The 21554-nt window shown below is 37.7% G+C and overlaps 1 protein-coding gene across 1 annotated transcript in view; it reads right to left on the bottom strand.

The window, feature by feature from the left end:
• The window catches only part of LOC118731566 (phospholipid-transporting ATPase ABCA3), a 246857-nt gene that overhangs the window by 7889 nt on the left and 217414 nt on the right, over positions 1-21554 (bottom strand). The window contains exons 28-30 of the mRNA XM_045589342.1: positions 3823-4010; positions 3037-3207; positions 2481-2671 (exon numbers count right to left, since the gene is read on the bottom strand). Of these exons, the coding sequence (XP_045445298.1) occupies positions 2481-2671; positions 3037-3207; positions 3823-4010 (550 nt within the window). The remainder of the gene's footprint in view (positions 1-2480; positions 2672-3036; positions 3208-3822; positions 4011-21554) is intronic.

Raw genomic sequence — 21554 nt, 5'->3', positions numbered from 1 at the left:
AGGACAGTTGGGGTGAACAGGCCTGCAGGGAAGGGAGGTTGGGGCAACCAGGTCTGCAGGCAAGTACAGTTAGGGGCAACCAGGCTGGCAAGGGAGGGAAGTTAGGAGTGACCAGGCAAGCAGAGGAGGGCAGTTGGGGGTGAGCAGGCTGGCACAGGATGGCAGTTAGGGGTAACCAGGCCAGCAGGGGGGAAATTTGGTGTTAATCAGGCTGGCAGGGGAGTGGTTAGAGCTGATCAGGCTGGCAGGCAGGCAAGCAGTGGGGAGTCAGTAGTCCTGGATTGTGAGAGGAATATTTGACTGCTCATTTAGGGGATCTGGCATAAACAGGCAGTTGGACATCCCTTGAGGGGTCCCAGATTGCAGGCTGGGCTGAGGGAACCCCACCCCTGCCATCCATGAATTTCATGCACCGAGTCACTAATATACACACACTAGTAGCCCAGTGCACAAAATTTGTTCATATTAAAAGGGAATTAGAGGAAATCCTAACTAATAAAATCCTAACTATCGTAATAATATGAAAATTAAGCATCACTCTGCCACACCCACAAGCCATGCCCACCAGCCATGCCTACCAGCCATGCCTACCAGCCAGAGCAAGTATGCAAATTAACCCCAACCAAGATGGCTGCAGCCACAGAGAGCAGGAAGGAGGCTTGGGTTTCCCCAGCGATGGAAGAAAACCAGGCTTTCCACACACCCTGGCCAGCCCAGGCCTCCACTCAAGGGTACAAAGTTTCAATTATAGAAGGTAAATCCCAAGAAAAATGGCAGCAGCCACGGAGCTGGAGAGAGGAGGCTATTATTGCCCTGGGTGATGGAGGAAGCCAAGCTTCTGCAGCCCTGGCGGGCTCAGGCCTTCACTCCAGGCTACAAAGTTTCAATTGTAGAAGGTAAATAAATTCTAAATACCAGGATCTCCACTTGGGTCACCAGGGGGCATGGCCAGCCTGCAAACCACCACAGGCCCCTTGCCCAGGCCATCCCACACCCCAAGGGAACCCCCGCCCTGATCTGGGACACCCTTCAGGGCAAACCAGCTGGCCCCCACCTGTGCACCAGGCCTCTATCCTATCTAATAAAAGAGTAAAATGCAGATCAACCATCACACCAGCACACAAGACCAATGCCCCCATGTGATCAAAGATCCTGCCCCCATGTGGACACAAGATGGCCACCACAAGATGGCCATCAGGGGAGGGCAGTTGGGAGGAACCAGTCCTGCAAAGGAGGGCAGTTGGAAGCAATAAAGCATGCAGGGGAGGGCAGTTAGAGGTGACTAGGTCAGCAGAGGAGGGAAGTTGGGGGGCAAACAGGCTGTCGGGGGAGCAGTTAGACATTAATCAGGCTGGCAGGGCAGTGGTTAGGGGATGATCAGACTGGCAGGCAGAAGTGGTTAGGGGCAATAAGGAAGGCAGGCAGCCGGGTGAGCAGTTGGGAGCCAGCAGTCCTGGGTTGTGAGAGGAATGTCCCTCTAGGGGTCCAGATTGGAGAGGGTGCAGGCTGGGCTGAGGGACACACCCCCATGCACAAATTTCGTGCATTGGGTCTCTAGCATTTTAATATTGATATTTGCCCTTTCTCTATAATAGAAGTATCAGAGATGAAAGAAAATTCATAAAATGCATATGAAAATCTTCCTCCTGTCAAGAGTCTGGGCACACTTCAGAACCCAGAGTCAAGTCCCTGCCCACTCACATGCACCTGGAAATCATGCAAGACCTAGCCCTCTTTGGCCCCACCCCATTGAGCATGATCCAGACTTGGCCAGCCCCACCCCTTCAAGCCCCACTGTGTGTGTGTGGGGGGGGGAGGGTTGCAGCCTCAGGTCCCCCGGCCTGGTACCAGAGTGGGGGATGCGGTCTGAATTTTCCCGTCAACCAGGCAGGGGGCACAACCTCAGGTCCCCTGCCCTGGCTGGGCGCCATACAGCCTCAGGTCCCTGTTGATTGCTCATTACAGCTCGTTACAGGAACCCCGCCTCCATCGCAGGTGCAGCCATCTTGTGTTACGGGAACTCTGCCTCCACTGTAGGCACAGCTATCTTTGTGATGGTGTGATGGTCAATTTGCATATTACCACTATATTATATTATATTATATTATATTATATTATATTATATTATATTATATTTATTATATTTATTATATTTATTATATTTATTATATTTATTATATTTATTATATTTATTATATATAAGAATTATGATGATAATTATGACTTAGAGATACAATTTACATGGACAGAAGAAACCCAAATCTTATTAAAATGATACAGGAATTTGGTGTGAACCTTTTTGTGTGTGTGTGTGTGTGTGTGTGTGTGTGTGTGTAAAATTTCTTAGCATAACCAGTCACAAGAAGTTATCAAAACAACAGTCAGAAAAGGAATTATATTGGTAATCCATAGGAAACAGTTAGTGAGAATAACAAATATGATTTAATACATCTTGAACAAAATAGCCCAATCTAATTTACCTGGGAATGTCTTTGTGATGAAATTTTTAAAATCATTTAATTTATCCTTTTGTGTATCAATCTGGAACTTGACCTTTAGGATGTAAAAATTGCCAAACTTGTTCTTGAGGTACTGCGGGCTGCCCAGACACACAAACTTTCCCTTCGCCATCATGGCCAGTCTGGTACAGAAGGCATCGCATTCCTCTATTCTAGCAAAATAAAATATCAGAATAATGTAAAATTGAAACATTCTCTGTTGGAAGGCCTTCTATAATTCAAGATTTTATAGGAAAGTAGAATTTGCCAATCATAAAGCTCATACTTGAGAAGTGGAAATTTTCAAATAATGAGTATGAAACCCTCCCATAGAACATCTGAACTCCTTGTCTTCTCCCCACTCTTTATAACATAACTTAAAGGATTCTTAACTCTTCCACTGATTAGGATTAATGAGGAGCTCACATTCTCAAGCAAGTTTGCTGTTCAATATTTCTAGCTCCTCCCCTGCTAAATTCTCTTGCACCACCACTACAATGCTTGCCAACTGTCTTCTGAACCTCCCAGTGAGTCACACCTGTGGGAGGTGAAAATAATGGTTTTTCCACTTCGACGTGTTTGTGCCACATTTTCCCAGAGCAGCTGTCGGGCTACTGGGTCCATGCCAGTTGATGGCTCATCCAGAAAAATGACTGTGGGTTTTCCCATCAGGGCAACAGCAGTACTCAGCCTACGTTTGTTTCCTCCACTTCATGGTCATAGAAGGAGAGAGAATGCAGGGAAAGGGGAGAATATATAAATCAGTTGCTTATAGGATAGTAACATTTCAAATGTTGAGAGTCTCAGCAAGCACAAAACATGGATATGCACAGCGCTGGTTAAATGTGGCTTCAAAGAGATAGCAGGCTCAAGTACAGATGTATATATCAATTACTTGTTTCATTTGAAATGGAAAGGAGTGACTGTTATGTAACTGATTTTAGCAATATTATCACTGACATTTACTTACTTAGTTCTTAGGGTGTTCTGATTTTCCAGGTACATAAATCCCTACTATAATTTGTAGGAACACAACCACATGGCCAGTAGGAAGAATAAGATGCTTCCCTTTGATATTCAGAGGCTATGGTTCAATCATAACTGAGATTTTGAGTTTCATCTCTGTATAGGAGAGACATGGAACTACACTAATCTGTCTTATTACTTCGTTTTAACCTAACATCTCACTAGACAGTTTCACAATTAAATAACTGTGTGATAAAAAGAATTAGGTGATGTTGTAGGCATTTATTTCAAACATCAGAAGCACAGAGAAGCATCACAACATTATCAGCCACAATGAAAAATCAGTATATTGACTCACCTGTAGGTTTTGATAATCTTGTCAGCATGGGACTCCAGTTGCAGTGCAGTCAACTGTTTGCTCACATACAGCTGAATCTGGGACTCCACAATTCCCCATAATCTGGCAAACATGATCATTGTTTCCCGACCAGTCATATATTCCAGCAAGGCATCTGACTGAGGACAATAGCCAATTCTTGACTTCACCTGATTATAAGAATTGCCTTGATAAGGACCCAAGTCATCAGTCCCACTGAGCATTTTTTAAGGAGATAGAAGACCTTCAGTTCTCCAGGATATGCTTCTAAGAGTAGTACCAAGGATTTTCTTTTCTAAAAACTACAAAGTTATGACAAGTGCATCTATTGTCACAAATTAAAATAACAGATTCCCCAATTTAGTTTTAATGATCTGGACGATGAAGAAGTTAGAAATAAAATCCTACAGCACCACTAAATTTGGAGCATTAGAATATAAGATTCTACCCCCATTAATGAAGAATTCCAAGGTGCATGGCCACAAGGGATGTTGTTGCTCTGACGAGGTTGCAGTCATTGTAGAACTCGTTTCATAGGAAGGTGAACTGGAAGCAAGCCTTTCCCACTCCCAAATTCAGGCTAATTCAATGAGTTCCTTTATCAATTAACCAAGCCTTTTATATATTTGTCTTCAGATGTACATAGACTAGATATCCAGAGAAAAGATATGAATATTAGTTTGTTAAAATTAATTAAACAGTTTAAATAAAGTTATTTTAAATAACTAAAATTCATAGCTTTTCTGTGGGGTTTTATTAATTCACTTACAGTGATCCTAGACTCTTGGCAGAAATTAACTAAACTCTTTATTCTAGGTATGAAATTATTCTCTCATATTATTTTTTAACATAAATGAGCTATATGCAAAGATAAGTCAACAAACAAGGAAAAAATAACACGAACGCCAATATCAGAAACATTTGTAATAACTACAGGTATTGGGATTAGTACATCAGATAAAAACAATGATAGTACTTATTATATTTAAATAAATTTTTAAAGTTTAAAAATATTTGATAAAAGAGGAAAGTATAAAGTCATGTAGACCTTTTAGAAATGAACCATATATCTAAACATCTAGAAATGAAAAAAAAAAAAGAGTCATATTACAATTTCTGTGAATGGGTTGAATTTAGTTACAATGAAAAAAATTAATCTGATAAAGATAGATCATAAGAAAGTTTATAGAATGCAGCACAAAAATAAAAAGTGTGGAACGAATAAAGTGACATTGAAAGATTAGGATGATAAACTAGAAATATCGGATCTGGATAACCAGAATTGCAGCTGGACCAAAAGATGGGAACAAGAGAAATATGTGAAAACTAATAAAACTTATACAGAACTAATTTAACTAATTAAAAAATAAATTCAAGAATGTCATTAACTTCCAAGAGAATAAAAATCTGAAGATCCACATCTAAGTGCTTCATATTGAAGCTTATGTATATCAAAGAGAAAAATTATAAAGCAGCCCATAGAGGAAAAAATATAATATGTCATACTGACAGCTGATTTCTTAAAAGCAGTGGTGGAAGCTAGGTGATAGTGAAACAACATAATAATTTGCTCATTAAATATAATTGCAGCCCTAGTTGATTTGGCTCAGTGGATAGAGCATTGGCCTACAGACTGAAAGATCCAGAGTTTGATTCTGGTCAAGGACACATGCCCAGGTTGCAGGCTCAATCCCCAGTGGTGGGTATGCAGGAGGCAGCCAATGGATGATTCTCTCTCATCATTGGTGTTTCTATCTCTCTCACCCACTCCTGTCCCCTCTGAAATCAATAAAAATATATTTTAAAAATAATAGTAATTGCAAACCTCAAATTCTACACACAGTGAAAATACCTTTTTCCAGTGAGGGTGAATTAATGGCATTTGCAGAAAGAAAGTGAAAACAAATAATAAAAGGCTTTCCCCTGAGATTGAGATGGAGAAACTGCCTGCAATTGCCATTGCTATTCAATGCAGAGTAGAGGCTCTAGCCCTCACTGTAAACAAGGAAACCAGCATAGGATTGGGAAGGAAAACAAACTTGGCTATTTGCAGGTGGTCATGATTGTGTAAGTAAAGATTCTAATATAATTTATAAATAAATATTAGAATTAAGAGAATTTAGCAATTTTGTTGAACAAGTTCAGAATTTAAAAGTCTATTGTACTACTATAGACCATCAATAAGGCATAAAAAATAAAATCATTTAAGTTAATATTAAAACAAAATACATTGAAATGAACTGTACATAATAAGCTGACTTCTCTTATCAGTGTAACATCCATGCACAACTATTAAACTATTATTCTGAGGCACTTATTGAGAAACAAATTTATGGAAATGACATATGTGCTATAAATTTTGTCATTCTTCTGAAATGCACACTCAAAGTCTCAATAAATATATGCAAAGATAGAATATTTCTCAACATATCCATAATTTTAAAAGTTAAAGAATAACCAAAGTAACAATGAAGAACAAACGTTTCACTATTAAATAGTATGACTTATTATAAGGCTACTATAATTAAGAAAGTATAATAATGGCTAAAGGCTAAAATAAATAAACCTATGAAAAACAACATAGTCCAGAAACTGACTCATATTTAGGTAACACTTGATAGTTGACAAAGTTGACATTGTAGAGGAGTTGGAACAATGATAATCTCTCACCAAAATGTGCTGGTCAACTGATTATATATTAGGGGAAAAAATGAATATTTACCCTTATGGACAGTATGCAGATGAATAACAGATTTAAACGTGAAATGTAGGCCTTGATTGTGGACCCACAGCCAGGACTCCTTCCTCCCCAGAGGCAGGCTCCTATGAGTTCTGGAGCATGCTTCCCTGCCACTGGCTCAAAGCTTTAGCCCAGGTATTGCAACCACACCAGCAGCTACTGCCACAACTGCATAAGCAGCCATCATCACAAGAAGTGGAGGAGAAGCTGCTGCCTGCAAATGCCCAAGAAGCATCTGCCACCGCAACCACAAAAGCAGCCACATGAGCAGTTGCCACTGCAAATACCCGAGGAGCAGCCACATGAGGAGGCACCACCACGACTATTCAAGCCAAGCCAACAGTTTTAACCTGGTGATCATGCGAAGAACTGCCAAGCCCAATGCATTGACCCTAGGAGCCACAACTGTGCGACCTGCAGCCAAGCCCAACAAATTGACCCAGGAGTCATGACTGTGCAACCCAATACCTAGATCCTTTGGTGAGAGCAAAAATAGGGACACAAAAAATAACCAATCAAGAAAATAAAAGGAAGAATTGCCAGAAAATGAACTAAATAAAACAGAGGCATGCAATATGTCAGTAAAAGAATTCATAATAAGTTGAATTCATATAGCTCACAAAGCAGATGAATGAGAAAATCAACAATTTATGTTAGAATCAAATGGAAATTAAAAACAAAAAACAGCCGGGACCGGTTTGGCTGAGTAGATAGAGCATCAGCCTGGGGACTGAAAGGTCCTGGGTTCGATTCTGGTCAAGGGCAAGTACCTTGGTTGCAGGTACATCCCCAGTAGGGGGTGTGCAAGAGGCAGCTGATCGATGATTCTCTCTCATCGATGTTTCTAACTCTCTATCCCTCTCTCTTCCTCTCTGTGAAAAATCAATAAAATATATTAAACAAACAAACAAACAAACAAACAAAAAAACACCATGGGAGACTTCAACACTAGATTAGAAGCAGAGAACTTAATTAGTGAATTAGAAGACAGGGCAGCAAAACCCACCCAACATGAATGACAATTGGAGAAAAAAATTAAAAGGAGACTTTGCCTGTGACCCAATAGGTGTTCTATCTTTGGTAAAACATGAAACAAGCAACATATGTATAATAAGGGGTGCCATAATGACAAGAGTAAGGGTTAGAAAACCTATTTGAAGAAATAGTGTCAGAAAACTTCCCTGCTGAAACTGGTTTGCTCAGTGAATAGAGCATTGGCCTGCGGACTGAAAGGTCCTGGGTTCGATTCCAGTCAAGGGCATGTACATTGGTTGCGGGCACATCTCCGGTAGGGGGCGTGCAGGATGCAGCTGGTCGGTGATTCTCTCTCATCAACATTTCTAGCTCTCTATCTCTCTCCTTTCCTCTCTGTAAAAATTCAATAAAATATATATATATTTTTTTTAAAAAAAGAAAGAAAAGAAAACTTCCCTGATTTGGGGAAGTAAAAAGTCACACAAGCATAGAGTCCCAAGCAAGATGAACCCCAAAAGACCCACACCAAGACACACCATATTTACACAATGACAAACATTAATGACAAAGGGAGAATCTTAAAGGCTGCAAGAGATACAGAATGTTACTCCTAAGGGATCTCCCATTAGATTATCAAATAATTTCTCAACAGAATCACATTAGGCAAGAAAGGAATGAAAGAAGTATACAAAGTGAAACAAGGCAAGGGGATGAACCCAGGAATACTCCATACAGCAAGGCTATCATTCAAAATTGAAGGGAAAATTGGGAGCTTCACAGAAAAAAAAAAAAAAAAAGGCTAAGGGAGTTTATCACTTTATTTCCAGCAATGCAAGAAATGCTAAAAGGATTCTCGTAAAAAGAAGAAATTTAAAGAAAAGAAGGAACACAGGCACTAAAATAAAAATGGCTACAAACTAGTACCTATCAATAATAACTTTCAATGTAAATGAACTAAATGCTCCAATCAAAAGACATCAAGTGGATGAATGGATAAGAAAACATGACACATATATGCTACCTCCAAGAGACCCACCTCAGAACAAGAGACTCACACAGCCTGAAAGTGAAGAGATGGAAAAATATCTTTCAGGCAAATGGAAATGAAAAAGAAAAAAGAGGCTGGGGTAGCAATACTTATAAATGACAAAATAGACCTCTAAGAGAATGATATAACGGGAGGTAAGGAGGACCACTTCATAATACTAAAGAGATCAATACAACAAGAGGATTTAATTCTGGTAAACATATATGCACCCAATGCAGGAACACCCAAATACATAATAAATATCTGGAAGATGTCAAGGATAGATTGACATCAATACAATCATAGTAGGGAACTTTAATGCCTCATCAATATCACTGGATAAATCCTCTAGACAAAAAAATCAGCAAAGAAACATCAATCCTAAATGACTCACAAGATCAAATGGACTTAGTTGAAATCAACAAAACATCTTCAAAACAGCTTCACCCAAAGCTACAGAATATACATTCTTCTCAATAGCACATGGAACATTTTCAAAGATAGAACACCTATTGGGTCACAGGCAAAGTCTCTATAAATTCAAGAAGATTAAAATCATATCAAGCATCTTCTCAGATCACAATGGCTCAATATTAGAAATAAACTACAATAAAAAAACAATAAAATAAATCCAAATACTTGGATGTTGAGTAGTATGCTATTAAACAGTAACTGGGTTACCAAAGAGATCAAAGAAGAAATTTAAAACATCCTGGAAATGAATGACAATGAAAACACAACATCCAAAATCTGTGGGACACAATGAAAGCAGTCCTGAGAGGGAAGTTCATAGCACTACAGGCATACCTCAAAAACCAAGAGAAACTAGTAATAAATGATCTAACTCTACACCTTAAAGAATTAGAGAGTAACAAGAAAAGCCCAGGCTGAGCAAAAAGAAGGAGATAATAAAAATCAGAGCAGAAACAAATGATATAGAGAAAACAAAACAAACAAACACACACACACACACACACACACACACAAACAAACTACAAAAGATCGATGAGACCAAGAGCTGGTTCTTTGAAATATAAATAAGATTGATGAACCTCTAGCCAGGCTCATCAAGAAGCAAAGAGAGAAGATCCAAATAACCAAAATCAGAAATGAAAGAGGCAAAATTAACAGCAGACCCCACAGATATATAAGAGACTGTAAAAAAAAATACTATAATATTAACAACTTTATTCCAACAAACTAAACAACCTGGAGGAAATGGATATATTCTATAAAAATATGACCTTCCAAAACTCATTCAGAAAATTTTTTTTAAGATCTCAATAGGAAGATAACTAAGGAGGAAATTGAAGCAACGATCAAAAAGCTTCCAGCAAACCAACCTACAGCCCAGGGCAAGATATCTTCACAGGAGAGCTTTACCAAACATTCAAAGGAGAATTAAAACCTGTCCTCCTCAGACTATTTCAAAAAAAATTCAAGAGGAAGGAATACTTCTAAGCTCTTTCTATGAAACAGCATTACCTTAATCCCAAAATAAGATAGAAACAATATAAAGAAAGATAATGCTAGGCCTATATCCCTCATGAACATAGATGCTAAAGTCCTCAACAAAATTCTAGCAAATCAGATCCAGCATTATATTAGGAAGATAATACAGCATGACCAAGTGGATTTATGCCAGGTATGCAAGGATGGTACAATATCCGCAAATGAATAAACATGATACATCGCATAAACAAATTGAGAGACAAAAATCACATTATATCAATTGATGCAGAAAAAGCATTTGACAAAATCCAACACCCTTTCTTGATAAAAAGCAAAGTTGGAATAGCGGGACCATACCTCAACACAATAAAAGCCATATGTGACCAACTTACAGCCAACATCACACTCAATGGGCACAAACTAAAAAGCATTTCATCTAAGATCAGAAACAAGACAAGAATGATAACTCTCACCACTTCTGTTCCACATAGTACTGGAAGTCATAGCCAGAAAGATCAGACAAGAAGAAGAAATAAAAGGTATTTAAATTGGAAAAGAAGAGGTAAAACTGATTCACAGTTGACATTATACTGAACATAAAAAATCTAAAGACTCCAAAAAAAATATTATTAGATGTAATAAATGAATTCAACAATGTAGCAGGACACAGAATTAACAGCAGGAAATCTATGGAATATTTACACACCAATAGTGAATCTACCTAAAGAGACATTAAAAAAACAATCCATTTACCATTGCAACAACAAAAAATTAAGATACCTAGTAATAAACTTAAGAAGGTAAAAGATCTCTACTCAGAAAACTACAGGATGTTGAAAAAAAAAAAAAGACAAGTGGAAGACTAAACTGTGTTTATGGATTGGTAGAATCAACATCATTAAAATGTTCATACTGAATCCTATATTGTTTACGTAAAGAAGCCTAGAGTGGAAAATGTGTGTCATACAAGTCACAATAAAATTGAAATACAGAAAAAAAATAAAATAAAAAAAATAAAAAAAATAAAAAAAATAAAATGTTCATACTACCCCTAGAGCAATCTATAAATTCAATGCAATCCCCATTAAGATACCATGGCATATTTCACAGACCTACAGCAAAGACTCCAAAAATTCTTATGGAATAAAAAAATACCCCAAATAGCTACAGAAATTCTGAAGTTGGAGGGGTCTCAATACCAGATATCAAGCTATCTATATTACAAAATCACTGACCTCAAAACTGTCTCAAGAACAGACATATTGACCAATGGAACAGAACAGAGAACCCAGAAATTGACCCAAGCCATTATGCTCAATTAATATTTGAAAAAGGAGGCAAGAGCATACAATGGAGTCAAGACAGTCTCTTCAATAAATGGTGTTTGGAAAATTGGATAAATACATGGGGGGAAAAAGAAATGAAACTAGAACACCAACTTACACCATACACAAAGATAAACTCAAAATGAATAAAGGACTTACAAATAAAATGGAAAACCATAAAAAATCTTAGAGAAATCCATAGGCAGCAAAATATCAGATGCATGTCATAGAAATATCTTTACAGATATTTTTAACTTCCTAAGGCAATGGAAAATAAGGAAAAAATAAACAAATGAGACAAAGTAAAAATTTTCTGCATAGCAAAAGCAACAGAACATCAAATCTCAGAGGGAAGGCAAGAAAGGATTGGGGGAGAGGATGGAGATCAACCAAAGGGCTCGTATGCATGCATATAAACATAACCAATGGACACAGAAACAAGGGGAATGAAGGCATATGCAGAGAGGGACAGTGCAGGGAAAGGAGACATAATGTAATATTTAATCAATAAACTTTTTTTAAATATTGAAAGTGAAATGTAATGCAATGCAATAAAATTATGCACAAGAACAAATGATGTTTAATATTTAATTTAAATATTGGACCAGTGAGAAATTCTTAAACAGAACCCATAATACAATGAGCAAAAGAAAAAAAGAGACTTGATTGAAATTTAGAGCAGTGGTCACAAGCTCAGGTGCCGAGTGCGACTCAAAAACTCCGGTGTTCTTCCGCGGCGGCCACTCTGCGAGCAGAGGCAGTGAGAGGACGCGTGTGCCTTCAAGGCGATTTGCCCGGGGAGAGCCACCACCACCTCCTGGTGTTCCCTGCAGTACTAGTAATTTCAGTCTAAATACAAGGCTACCTCAGACGGAGGAAGTCGGTGGCAGCGCCTCCTCCTTGGTTCCGTGCCAGCCACGCTGCCTTTCTCAGCCTCCGGCGGCGGTGGGGCTTGCAGAGACCCACCAGCTTGGACGGGGAAACCTCGCCATCTTGAGAGGAAGATAGGATCATGTCAGAGGCCTGAATATCCACAGGCGCAGCGACCACCAAGCAGCTGTGACCACCAGAACATGGATCCCAGGTGGCGCGAACACCTGGCCTCACAGGAGTGCCCCACTGCTCAGCAAAAAGAAGAGAGAGAACTACACAACCAGACATCCCAGATCATGGGGAGACCAAAAAACAGCCCGCATATGAAAGAAAAGCAGGCTTCACCAGAAAAGGAAGTAAACGAGATAGAGGCAAGCAATCTGCCAGAGCAAGAATTCAGAGTAATGATCATAAGATGACTAAAAAGAATGGAAGACAAATTTGACAATATGAGTAAGAACCAAGAGGAAATGAAGAACCAAGAAGAAATGAAAAATGACATCGCTACTGTAAAGAACTCAATAGAAAGCATCAAGAGTAGATTAGAAGAAGCAGAGGACTGCATCAGAGAGCTAGAAGATAAGATGGAAAAAAAGACCCAATTAGAACAGCTTCTGGAAAAAAAAAAATTAAAAAACAGGAGGAAAGTCTAAGGGAACTTTGGGACAATACAAAACAAAACAATATTAGAATAATAGGGGTTCCAGAAGGAAAAGGAATTGAGGAAGACATGGAAAACGTATTTCAAGAAATAATGACAGAAAACTTTCCTGAGATAGAGAAGAAAAAATCCACACAAAACCAAGATGCTCGCAGAGTCCCAAGCAAAATGAACTCCAGGAAACTGACCCCTAGGCACATTATAATTAAGCTGGCAAACACCAACGACAAAAAAAGAATTTTAAAAGCAGCCAGAGAGAGACAGAAAGTTACATATAAAGGAACCCCCATTAGACTAGCAACTGATTTCTCCATAGAAACTTATTAGGGCAGAAGGGAATGGGATGAAATATAAAAAAGTCATGCAAAGGAAGGGTCTGAATCCAAGAATACTGTACCCAGCAAGGCTATCAATCAAAAGTGAAGGTGAAATCAGGAGCTTCACAGACAAAAACAGACTAAGGGAATTTATCTCCACCAAACCAGCAATGCAAGAAATGATAAAGGGTCTACTGTAAAATTAAAGAAATAGAAAGCAAAGAAGGAACACAGGGGTATAGAATAAAAATGGCATCAAATAAGTATCTATCAATAATAACTTTAAATGTAAATGGACTAAATGCTCCAATCAAAAGACATAGGGTAACGGATTGGATAAGAAAACAAGACCCATATATCTGTTGTCTACAAGAAACCCACCTCAGAAAAAAAGATGCACACAGACTGAGGGTGAAGGGATGGAAAAAGTTTTTCCAGACTAATGGAAATGGAAAAAAAAAGCTGGGGTAGCAATACTTATATCTGACAAATTAGATCTCAGAGTGAAGGACATAACAAAAGATAATGAAGGCCACTTCATAACACTAAAGGGAGCAATCCAAAAAGAAGAAATAACCTTGGTAAATATATATGCACCCGATATGGGAGCACCCCAATATATAAAAAAAAAACTGCTGGAGGACATTAAGGGAGAGATTAATAGCAATAAAATCATAGTAGGAGATTTTAATACCCCACTGTCACCCTTTGAAAAATCATCTAAACAAAAAATCAGCAAAGAAATCTCAATCCTAAATGACTCGCTAGACCAGATGGAATTAATCGACATCTTCAGAACATTCCACCCCAAAGCCACAGAATAAATTCTTCTCAAGCGCACATGGGACATTCTCAAAGATAGACCACATTTTGGGACATAGGCAAAGTCTCTTCAAATTCAAGAAGATAGAAATCATATCAAGCATCTTCTCAGATCATAGTGGCATAAAACTGGAAATTAACTACAATGGAAAAAATCCAAAAAAATCAAACACATGGATTCTAAACAGCATGCTTTAAACAAGGACTGGGTTACCAAAGAAATCAAGGAAGAAATTAAAAACATCCTGGAAACAAATGACAATGAAAACACAACTATACAAAATCTATGGGACACAGCAAAAGCAGTTTTGAGAGGGAAGTTCATATCCCTACAAGCCTATTGCAAAAAACTAGAAAAAATGGTAACAAATGATCTAACTCTACAACTCAAAGAGTTAGAAAAAGAGCAACAAGAAAAGCCCAGTGTAAGCAGAAGGAAGGAAATAACAAAAATCAGAGCGGAAATAAACACCATAGAGACCAAAGAAATAATACATAAGATCAACAAAACCAAGAGCTGGTTCTTCGAAAGAATAAACAAAATAGATGAACCTCTAGCCAGGCTAACCAAGAAACAAAGAGAGAGGACCCAAATAAACAAAATCAGAAATGAAAGAGGTGAAATAACAACAGACCCCGCTAAAATACAAAGGATTGTTACAAAATACTATGAACAACTCTACTCCAACAAACTGAACAACCTGGAGGAAATGGACATATTCCTAGAAAAATACAAACTTCCAAAACTCAATCAGGAAGAATCTAAAAATCTCAATAAACCAGTAACTTGGGAAGAAATTGAAACAGTCATCAAAAAGCTTCCAGCAAACAAAAGCCCAGGGCCAGATGGCTTCACAGGAGAGTTTTACCAAACATTCAAGGAAGAGCTAAAACCTATCCTCCTCAGACTATTACAAAAAATTCAAGAGGAAGGAACACTTCCAAACTCCTTCTATGAAGCCAGCATCACCCTAATACCAAAACCAGATAAAGACAACTCAATGAAAGATAATTATAGGCCAATATCCCTCATGAACATAGATGCCAAAATCCTCAACAAAATTCTAGCAAATCGGCTTCAGCAGAGCATCACAAAGATCACACACCATGACCAAGTAGGATTTATTCCAGGAATGCAAGGTTGGTACAATATCCGCAAATCAATAAACGTGATATATAACATAAACAATTTGAAAGATAAAAATCATACATTCATATCAATTGATGCAGAAAAAGCATTTGATAAAATCCAACATCCTTTCCTGATAAAAACTCTCAACAAGGTGGGATTACAAGGATCATACCTCAACATAATAAAAGCTATATATGATAAACCCACAGCCAACATCATACTCAATGGGCAAAAACTAAAACCATTCCCTCTAAGAACAGGAACAAGACAGGGATGCCCACTATCGCCACTCCTCTTTGACATAGTACTGGAAGTACTAGCCATTGCAATTAGACAAAAGGATGAAATAAAAGGCATCCAAATTGGAAAAGAAGAAGTAAAGTTATCTTTATTTGCAGATGACATGATATTGTATATAAAAAACCCAAAAGACTCCATTAAAAAACTAATTGGCTTAATAAATGAATTTGGCAATGTAGCAGGATACAAAATTAGCTCCAAGAAATCTATGGCATTTCTATACACCAACAGCGAATTTATAGAAACAGAGACTAAAAAGCAATTCCCTTTACCATCCCACCAAAAAAATTAAAATACCTAGGAATAAACTTAACTAAGGAAGTAAAGGACCTATATGCAGAAAACTACATGACACTGAAAAAAGAGATAGAGGAAGATGTAAACAGATGGAAGAACATACCATGTTCATGGATTGGTAGAATCAACATCATCAAAATGTCCATACTTCCTAAAGCAATCTATAGGTTCAATGCACTCCCCATTAAAATACCAATGGCATATTTCACTGACCTAGAAAGAATTCTCCAAAAGTTCATTTGGAACAATAAAAGACTCCAAATAGTCACAGCAATCCTGAGAAAGAAGAGTAAAGTAGGAGGGATCTCAATACCAGACTTCAAACTGTATTACAAAGCCACTGTTCTCAAAACAGCCTGGTACTGGCACAAAAACAGACATATAGATCAATGGAATAGAATCGAGAACCCAGATATCAACCCAAATCACTATGCTCAATTAATATTTGACAAAGGAGGCACGAATATACAATGGAGTCAAGACAGTCTCTTCAATAAATGGTGTTGGGAAAATTGGACAGACACATGCAAAAGAATGAAACTAGATCACCAACTTACACCATACACAAAAATAAACTCAAAATGGATACAGGACTCAAACATCAGACGGGAAACCATAAATATACTAGAAGCATCCACAGGCAACAAAATCTCAGACATATGCCAGAAGAACTTCTTCACTGATACTGCCCCTAGGGCAATGGAAGCTAAAGAGAAAATAAACAAATGGGACTACATCAAAATAAAAAGCTTTTTTACAGCAAAAGAAACCATCAATAAAACAACAAGAAAGCGCACTGTGTGGGAGAACATATTTGCAAATGTTACTACTGATAAAGGTTTAATTTCCAACATCTACAAACAGCTTATTCAACTAAATAAAAGGAAGATGAATGATCCAATTAAAAAATGGGCAATGGACCTAAATAGAATATTTTCAAAAGAAGACAGAAGGAAAGCCAAAAGGCACATGAAAACATGCTCAAAATCACTAATTATCCGAGAGATGCAAATCAAAACAACAATGCGGTACCATCTCACACCTGTCAGAATGGCCAACATCAACAAATTAACAAATGACAAGTGTTGGCGAGGTTGTGGAGAAAAAGGAACCCTCGTGCACTGCTGGTGGGAATGCAGACTGGTGCAACCACTGTGGAGAACAGTGTGGAGTTTCCTCAAAAAACTGAAAATGGAACTCCCATTTGACCCAGTAATCCCACTTCTAGGAATATATCCCAAGAAACTAGAAATAGCAATCAGAAAGGATATATGCACCCCTATGTTCATAGCAGCACAATCTACAATAGCTAGAATCTGGAAACAGCCTAGGTGCCTGTCAGCAGATGATTGGATGAAAAAACTATGGTACATCTACACAATGGAATACTATGCTGCCATAAAAAAGAAGGAATTCTCATCATTTGCAGCAACCTGGATGGAATTAGAGAACATCATGCTGAGTGAAATAAGCCAGTCAATGAAAGAGAAATACCACATGGCCTCACTCATTTATGGATATTAAAAAATATTATAAACTGACAAACAGTAAAGCAACAAGCAGACTGTAAAATTACAGTGGGGAGAGTAGGGAGATCTGGGGGAGATAAGAGATCAACCAAAGGACTTGTATACATGCATATAAGTACAACCAATGGACACAAAACTCTGGGGAGGGAGGGTATGTATGGGAAGGGGGGGCAATGTTAAAATAAAAATAATAAATTAAAAAAATAATAAAAAAAATAAAAACCTTATAGCTTGCAAAAAAAAAATACGCAAAGCATTTCTTCAAATAATTACTGGAAGACAGATGATTCAATAGAAAAATGGGCAAATAATTTAAATATCTAAATTTTCACTAAATATTTGATGATCTATTCAACTTCATACATTATCAAAGAAAAAATAAAAATTATGAAATCCCCACATAATGTTCAAAATTAAAAGTCTAAAAAACTGTCAACACCAAATATTGCCAAGGATGTAGAATGATGGAAATTGTCATACTTGGTGGTGGGGGAGAAAATAGTGCAAATCACTGTATAAAACCACTTGGAAGTATTCACTAAAGTTGAATATTCACATACTTTATGATCCAGCAATTATATATTAAAGTATATACCTAGCATAAATGTGTACATACTTGTACCAAAATACATGCTAAGCAACCATCATGGCAAATTAATAATAAAATTCTGAAACAATATAAATATTCCTCAAACTTAGAATAAATAAATATATTGTAATAGATTCATACAACTAAATATTATACAACAATGTAAATAAATAAACTACCATTATAAGTGACAATATAGATGATGCTTAGAGACATTATATTGGAATAAGGAAGTCAGGAAAAGTATACAGTATTCAAAATATTAAAAAATAAGTGAGACTAATCTGTAATTAAAAAGTCAGCATGTCTGAAACTGGTTTGGCTCAGTGGATAGAGCATCGGCCTGCGGACTGAAAGGTCCCACGTTGGATTCCAGTCAAGGGCATGTACCTTGGTTGCGGGCACATCCCCAGTGGGAGGTGTGCAAGAGGCAGCTGATCGATGATTCCCTCTCATCAATGTTTCTAACTCTCTATCCCTCTCTCTTCGTCTTTGAAAAAATCAATAATATATATATATTTTTTAAAAAGTCAACATGGTAGTTTACATTGGAATTGATTAAAAATGAATATTTACATTAACAATAGGTAGCAATTAATTAAAAGAGAAAACTATAATATTTTCATGTGATACCAACAACGGATACATTTTACTATGCTAAAAACTTGTAGCAAACTAGGCATAGGAATGAATTTTCTTAAACCGATGATGGGTATTACCAAATATAATATACAGTATTTATTTTAAAAAGAAATTTAAAAGTATTCCATTCAAGAAGCAAAAAAAAAAAAAAAAAAAAAAAAAAAAAGATATCTATTATTGTCAGCAGTATTCAGTATTGTACCAGTGGTCCTACTTTATGCAATAGTGTCAGAAATGGAGTTTGACAATTTAAAAGAAAGAAAAATTGTCATTATTTTTAGATAAGTCTATCTATCTAGGAAAGCCAAAATAATCTGTATAAAAACTATAAAAACTAATTAGAAAATTAGTTGATCTAGGTTTCTGGATAATAAGATCAGTATGCATAATTCAATAATATTCCTAAATACTAGTAATTTAAAATATGATTTGAAAAAGACAGCCTTAAGAGCATAAACAAAATCTGTAAGGTATGAAAGGTTCAAGGAAATAAATCTGCTAAATTGCAAAAGACGTCAGGAGTAGATTTACGAAGCATTGCATGTTACAGAGCGGCACCAGTGAAGTGGAAGGCAAGGAAGCTCCAAGTCCTTTCCCCCAGGAAACCTCTGAAACACCAGTAAGGGACTGAAATAACTTCGTGGGAACCCTAGAACACAGTTCACGTTTACAGCAGCCAAGTGAGCATCCAATCAAGAAAAAGCTACTTCCAACATGTTAGGAGACATGTGGCATGCTGGCTCACCCGGGCCACATCCTGCCTGTTTCACAGCCGTGTGGGAGGAGCAGCAGCCCGTTTTCCTATGGCCTCCTTCAAACCACAAGGAACGCCAGCCTTGTTTTTGTGGCCTGACCTGGCGGGGGAGTGCTGGAAGGACTGGTGTTCCTTTTACCAAGGCCCCAAACCGGAGGGTACTTCCCATGGAAGCTGCAGGGGGACTACGGACCTGCAGACTCCTGAGCCACGAGATCACGGGTGAAGACAGACATTAGAACATCTAAGTTCCCAAAGACCAGCAGGCATGACACTCTTTAATAAATTAAGACATTTTTTAAAAAGCCATGTATATAGAAGAATATGAAAACCCACACAAACAGGCACAAGCAAGCTGCATGCACAGAAAGGACATGAGAATAATATACATTTTTTCCTAGAGCCAATCCCTAGCTTTAAAACATATTTAGCTAAATAGTGAAGGGTTGGAACATATTTAGCTAAATAGTGAAAAAATCCTTGGCACAGAGCCAGTCTGAAAAGATGGGAGAGGGGACTTGTTTTCAAAAGCCAATTTTAAAAATTTGTATTGAATTTATTGGGTGACATTGATTAATGCAATTATATAGGTTTCAAGTGCACAGTTGTATAATATATCATCTGTATATTGTGCTGTGTGTTTACCACCCAAAGTTGAGTTCCCTTCCATCACTGTTTACCCCATACCCCACGTAACTTCTTCTCCCTGCCCCACCCCCATTCCCAGGAATCAGCATACAGCTGCCTGTGTCTATAAGTGTTTTCTTTTCTTAATCCCCTTATCTCTCACTTAGCCTCCTTCCCACCCCCCGCCTCTCCATTGCCCTCTGACAGCTGTCAGTCTGTTCTCTGTATCAATGAATACGTTTGTATTTTGCTTGTTTGGTTGGTTGGTTCATTAGATTCTACAGATACATGAAATCATATAGTACTTGTTCTTCTCTGACTGGCTTATTCACTTAGTATAGTACCCTCTAGGTCAGTGGTTCTTAACCTTCCTAATGCCGCAACCCTTTAATACAGCTCCTCATGTTATGGTAACCTTCAACCATAAAACTATTTTTGTTGCTACTTCATAACTGTAATTTTGCTACCGTTATGAATCATAATGTAAATATCTACGTTTTCCAATGATCTTAGGTGACCCTGCTAGTGGTTCTCAACCTGTGGGGCGAACAAAAATAATTTTATGGTTGGGGGTCACCACAACATGAGGAACTGTATTAGAGGGTCGCAGCATTAGGAGGGCTGAGAACCACTGCTCTAAGTCCATCATGCTATAGCAAAATATAAGATTTCCTTCTTTTTTATGGCCAAGTAATATTCCACTGTGTAAATGCACCACAGCTTTTTAAATCTACTCAGCTCCTTATGAGCACTTCCAAAACTTGGATATCTATAATAATAAAAGTGTAATATGCTAATTAGACTGAACACCCTTCTGAAGGACCTTCTGAATGAAGCCAGGGCTGTGAGGGAAGCCCGAGCCCCGCATGCCTGCCAGCAGCTGGAGGGAAGCCCAGGTCCCGGTGCCAGAGGGAGGCTGGTGCCGGCAGCCGGGGGAAGGAAGGTCTACTCTTACATGAATTTCATGCATCAGGCCTCTAGCTGTAAATAATGCTGCAATGAACAGAGGAATACATATATATTTTTTTGGATTAGTGTTTCAATTTTCTTTGGATATATTCTCAGAAGTGGAATCACTGAATCAAATGGCAGTTCCATTTTTAATTTTCAAAAGTCAATTTTCAAGACATGTAAATAAGCATGAAAATAAGCTCAAGCAATTGAAGAAAATAAATTGGCTGAAACCATTCCTTAAGAAGCACAGGCATCAAACTTACTAGATAAAGATTTTATTATTTTTAAAATATATTTTATTAATTTTTTACAGAGAGGGATAGTTAGAAACATCAATGAGAGAGAATCATTGATCAGCTGCCTCTTGCACACTCCCTACTGTGGATATGCCCACAACCAAGGTACATGCCCTTGACTGGAATCAAACCTGGGACCTTTCGGTCTGCAGGCTGACACTCTATTCACTAAGCCAAATTGGTTTTGGCTAGATAAAGATTTTAAAATAACTCTCTTAAATATGCATAAAGTACTAAAGAAAACAACAAAGTACTAAAGAAAATATGGAAAATTATATATAAACAAATGAAAAATCACCAAATAAAAATTATAAAATGAAAACAAAGAGAAAATTGGGACCTGAAAAATATAATAAGTAAATTTAAAATTCACTAGAGGGGTTCAACATCACATGTGAGCAG

Source organism: Pipistrellus kuhlii, unplaced genomic scaffold (assembly GCF_014108245.1).
Source record: "Pipistrellus kuhlii isolate mPipKuh1 unplaced genomic scaffold, mPipKuh1.p scaffold_m20_p_31, whole genome shotgun sequence".
In the NCBI taxonomy this organism is placed as follows: domain Eukaryota; kingdom Metazoa; phylum Chordata; class Mammalia; order Chiroptera; family Vespertilionidae; genus Pipistrellus; species Pipistrellus kuhlii.
The sequence above is the reverse complement of the archived record's forward strand: the minus strand, read 5'-3'. Positions and strand labels throughout refer to the sequence as shown.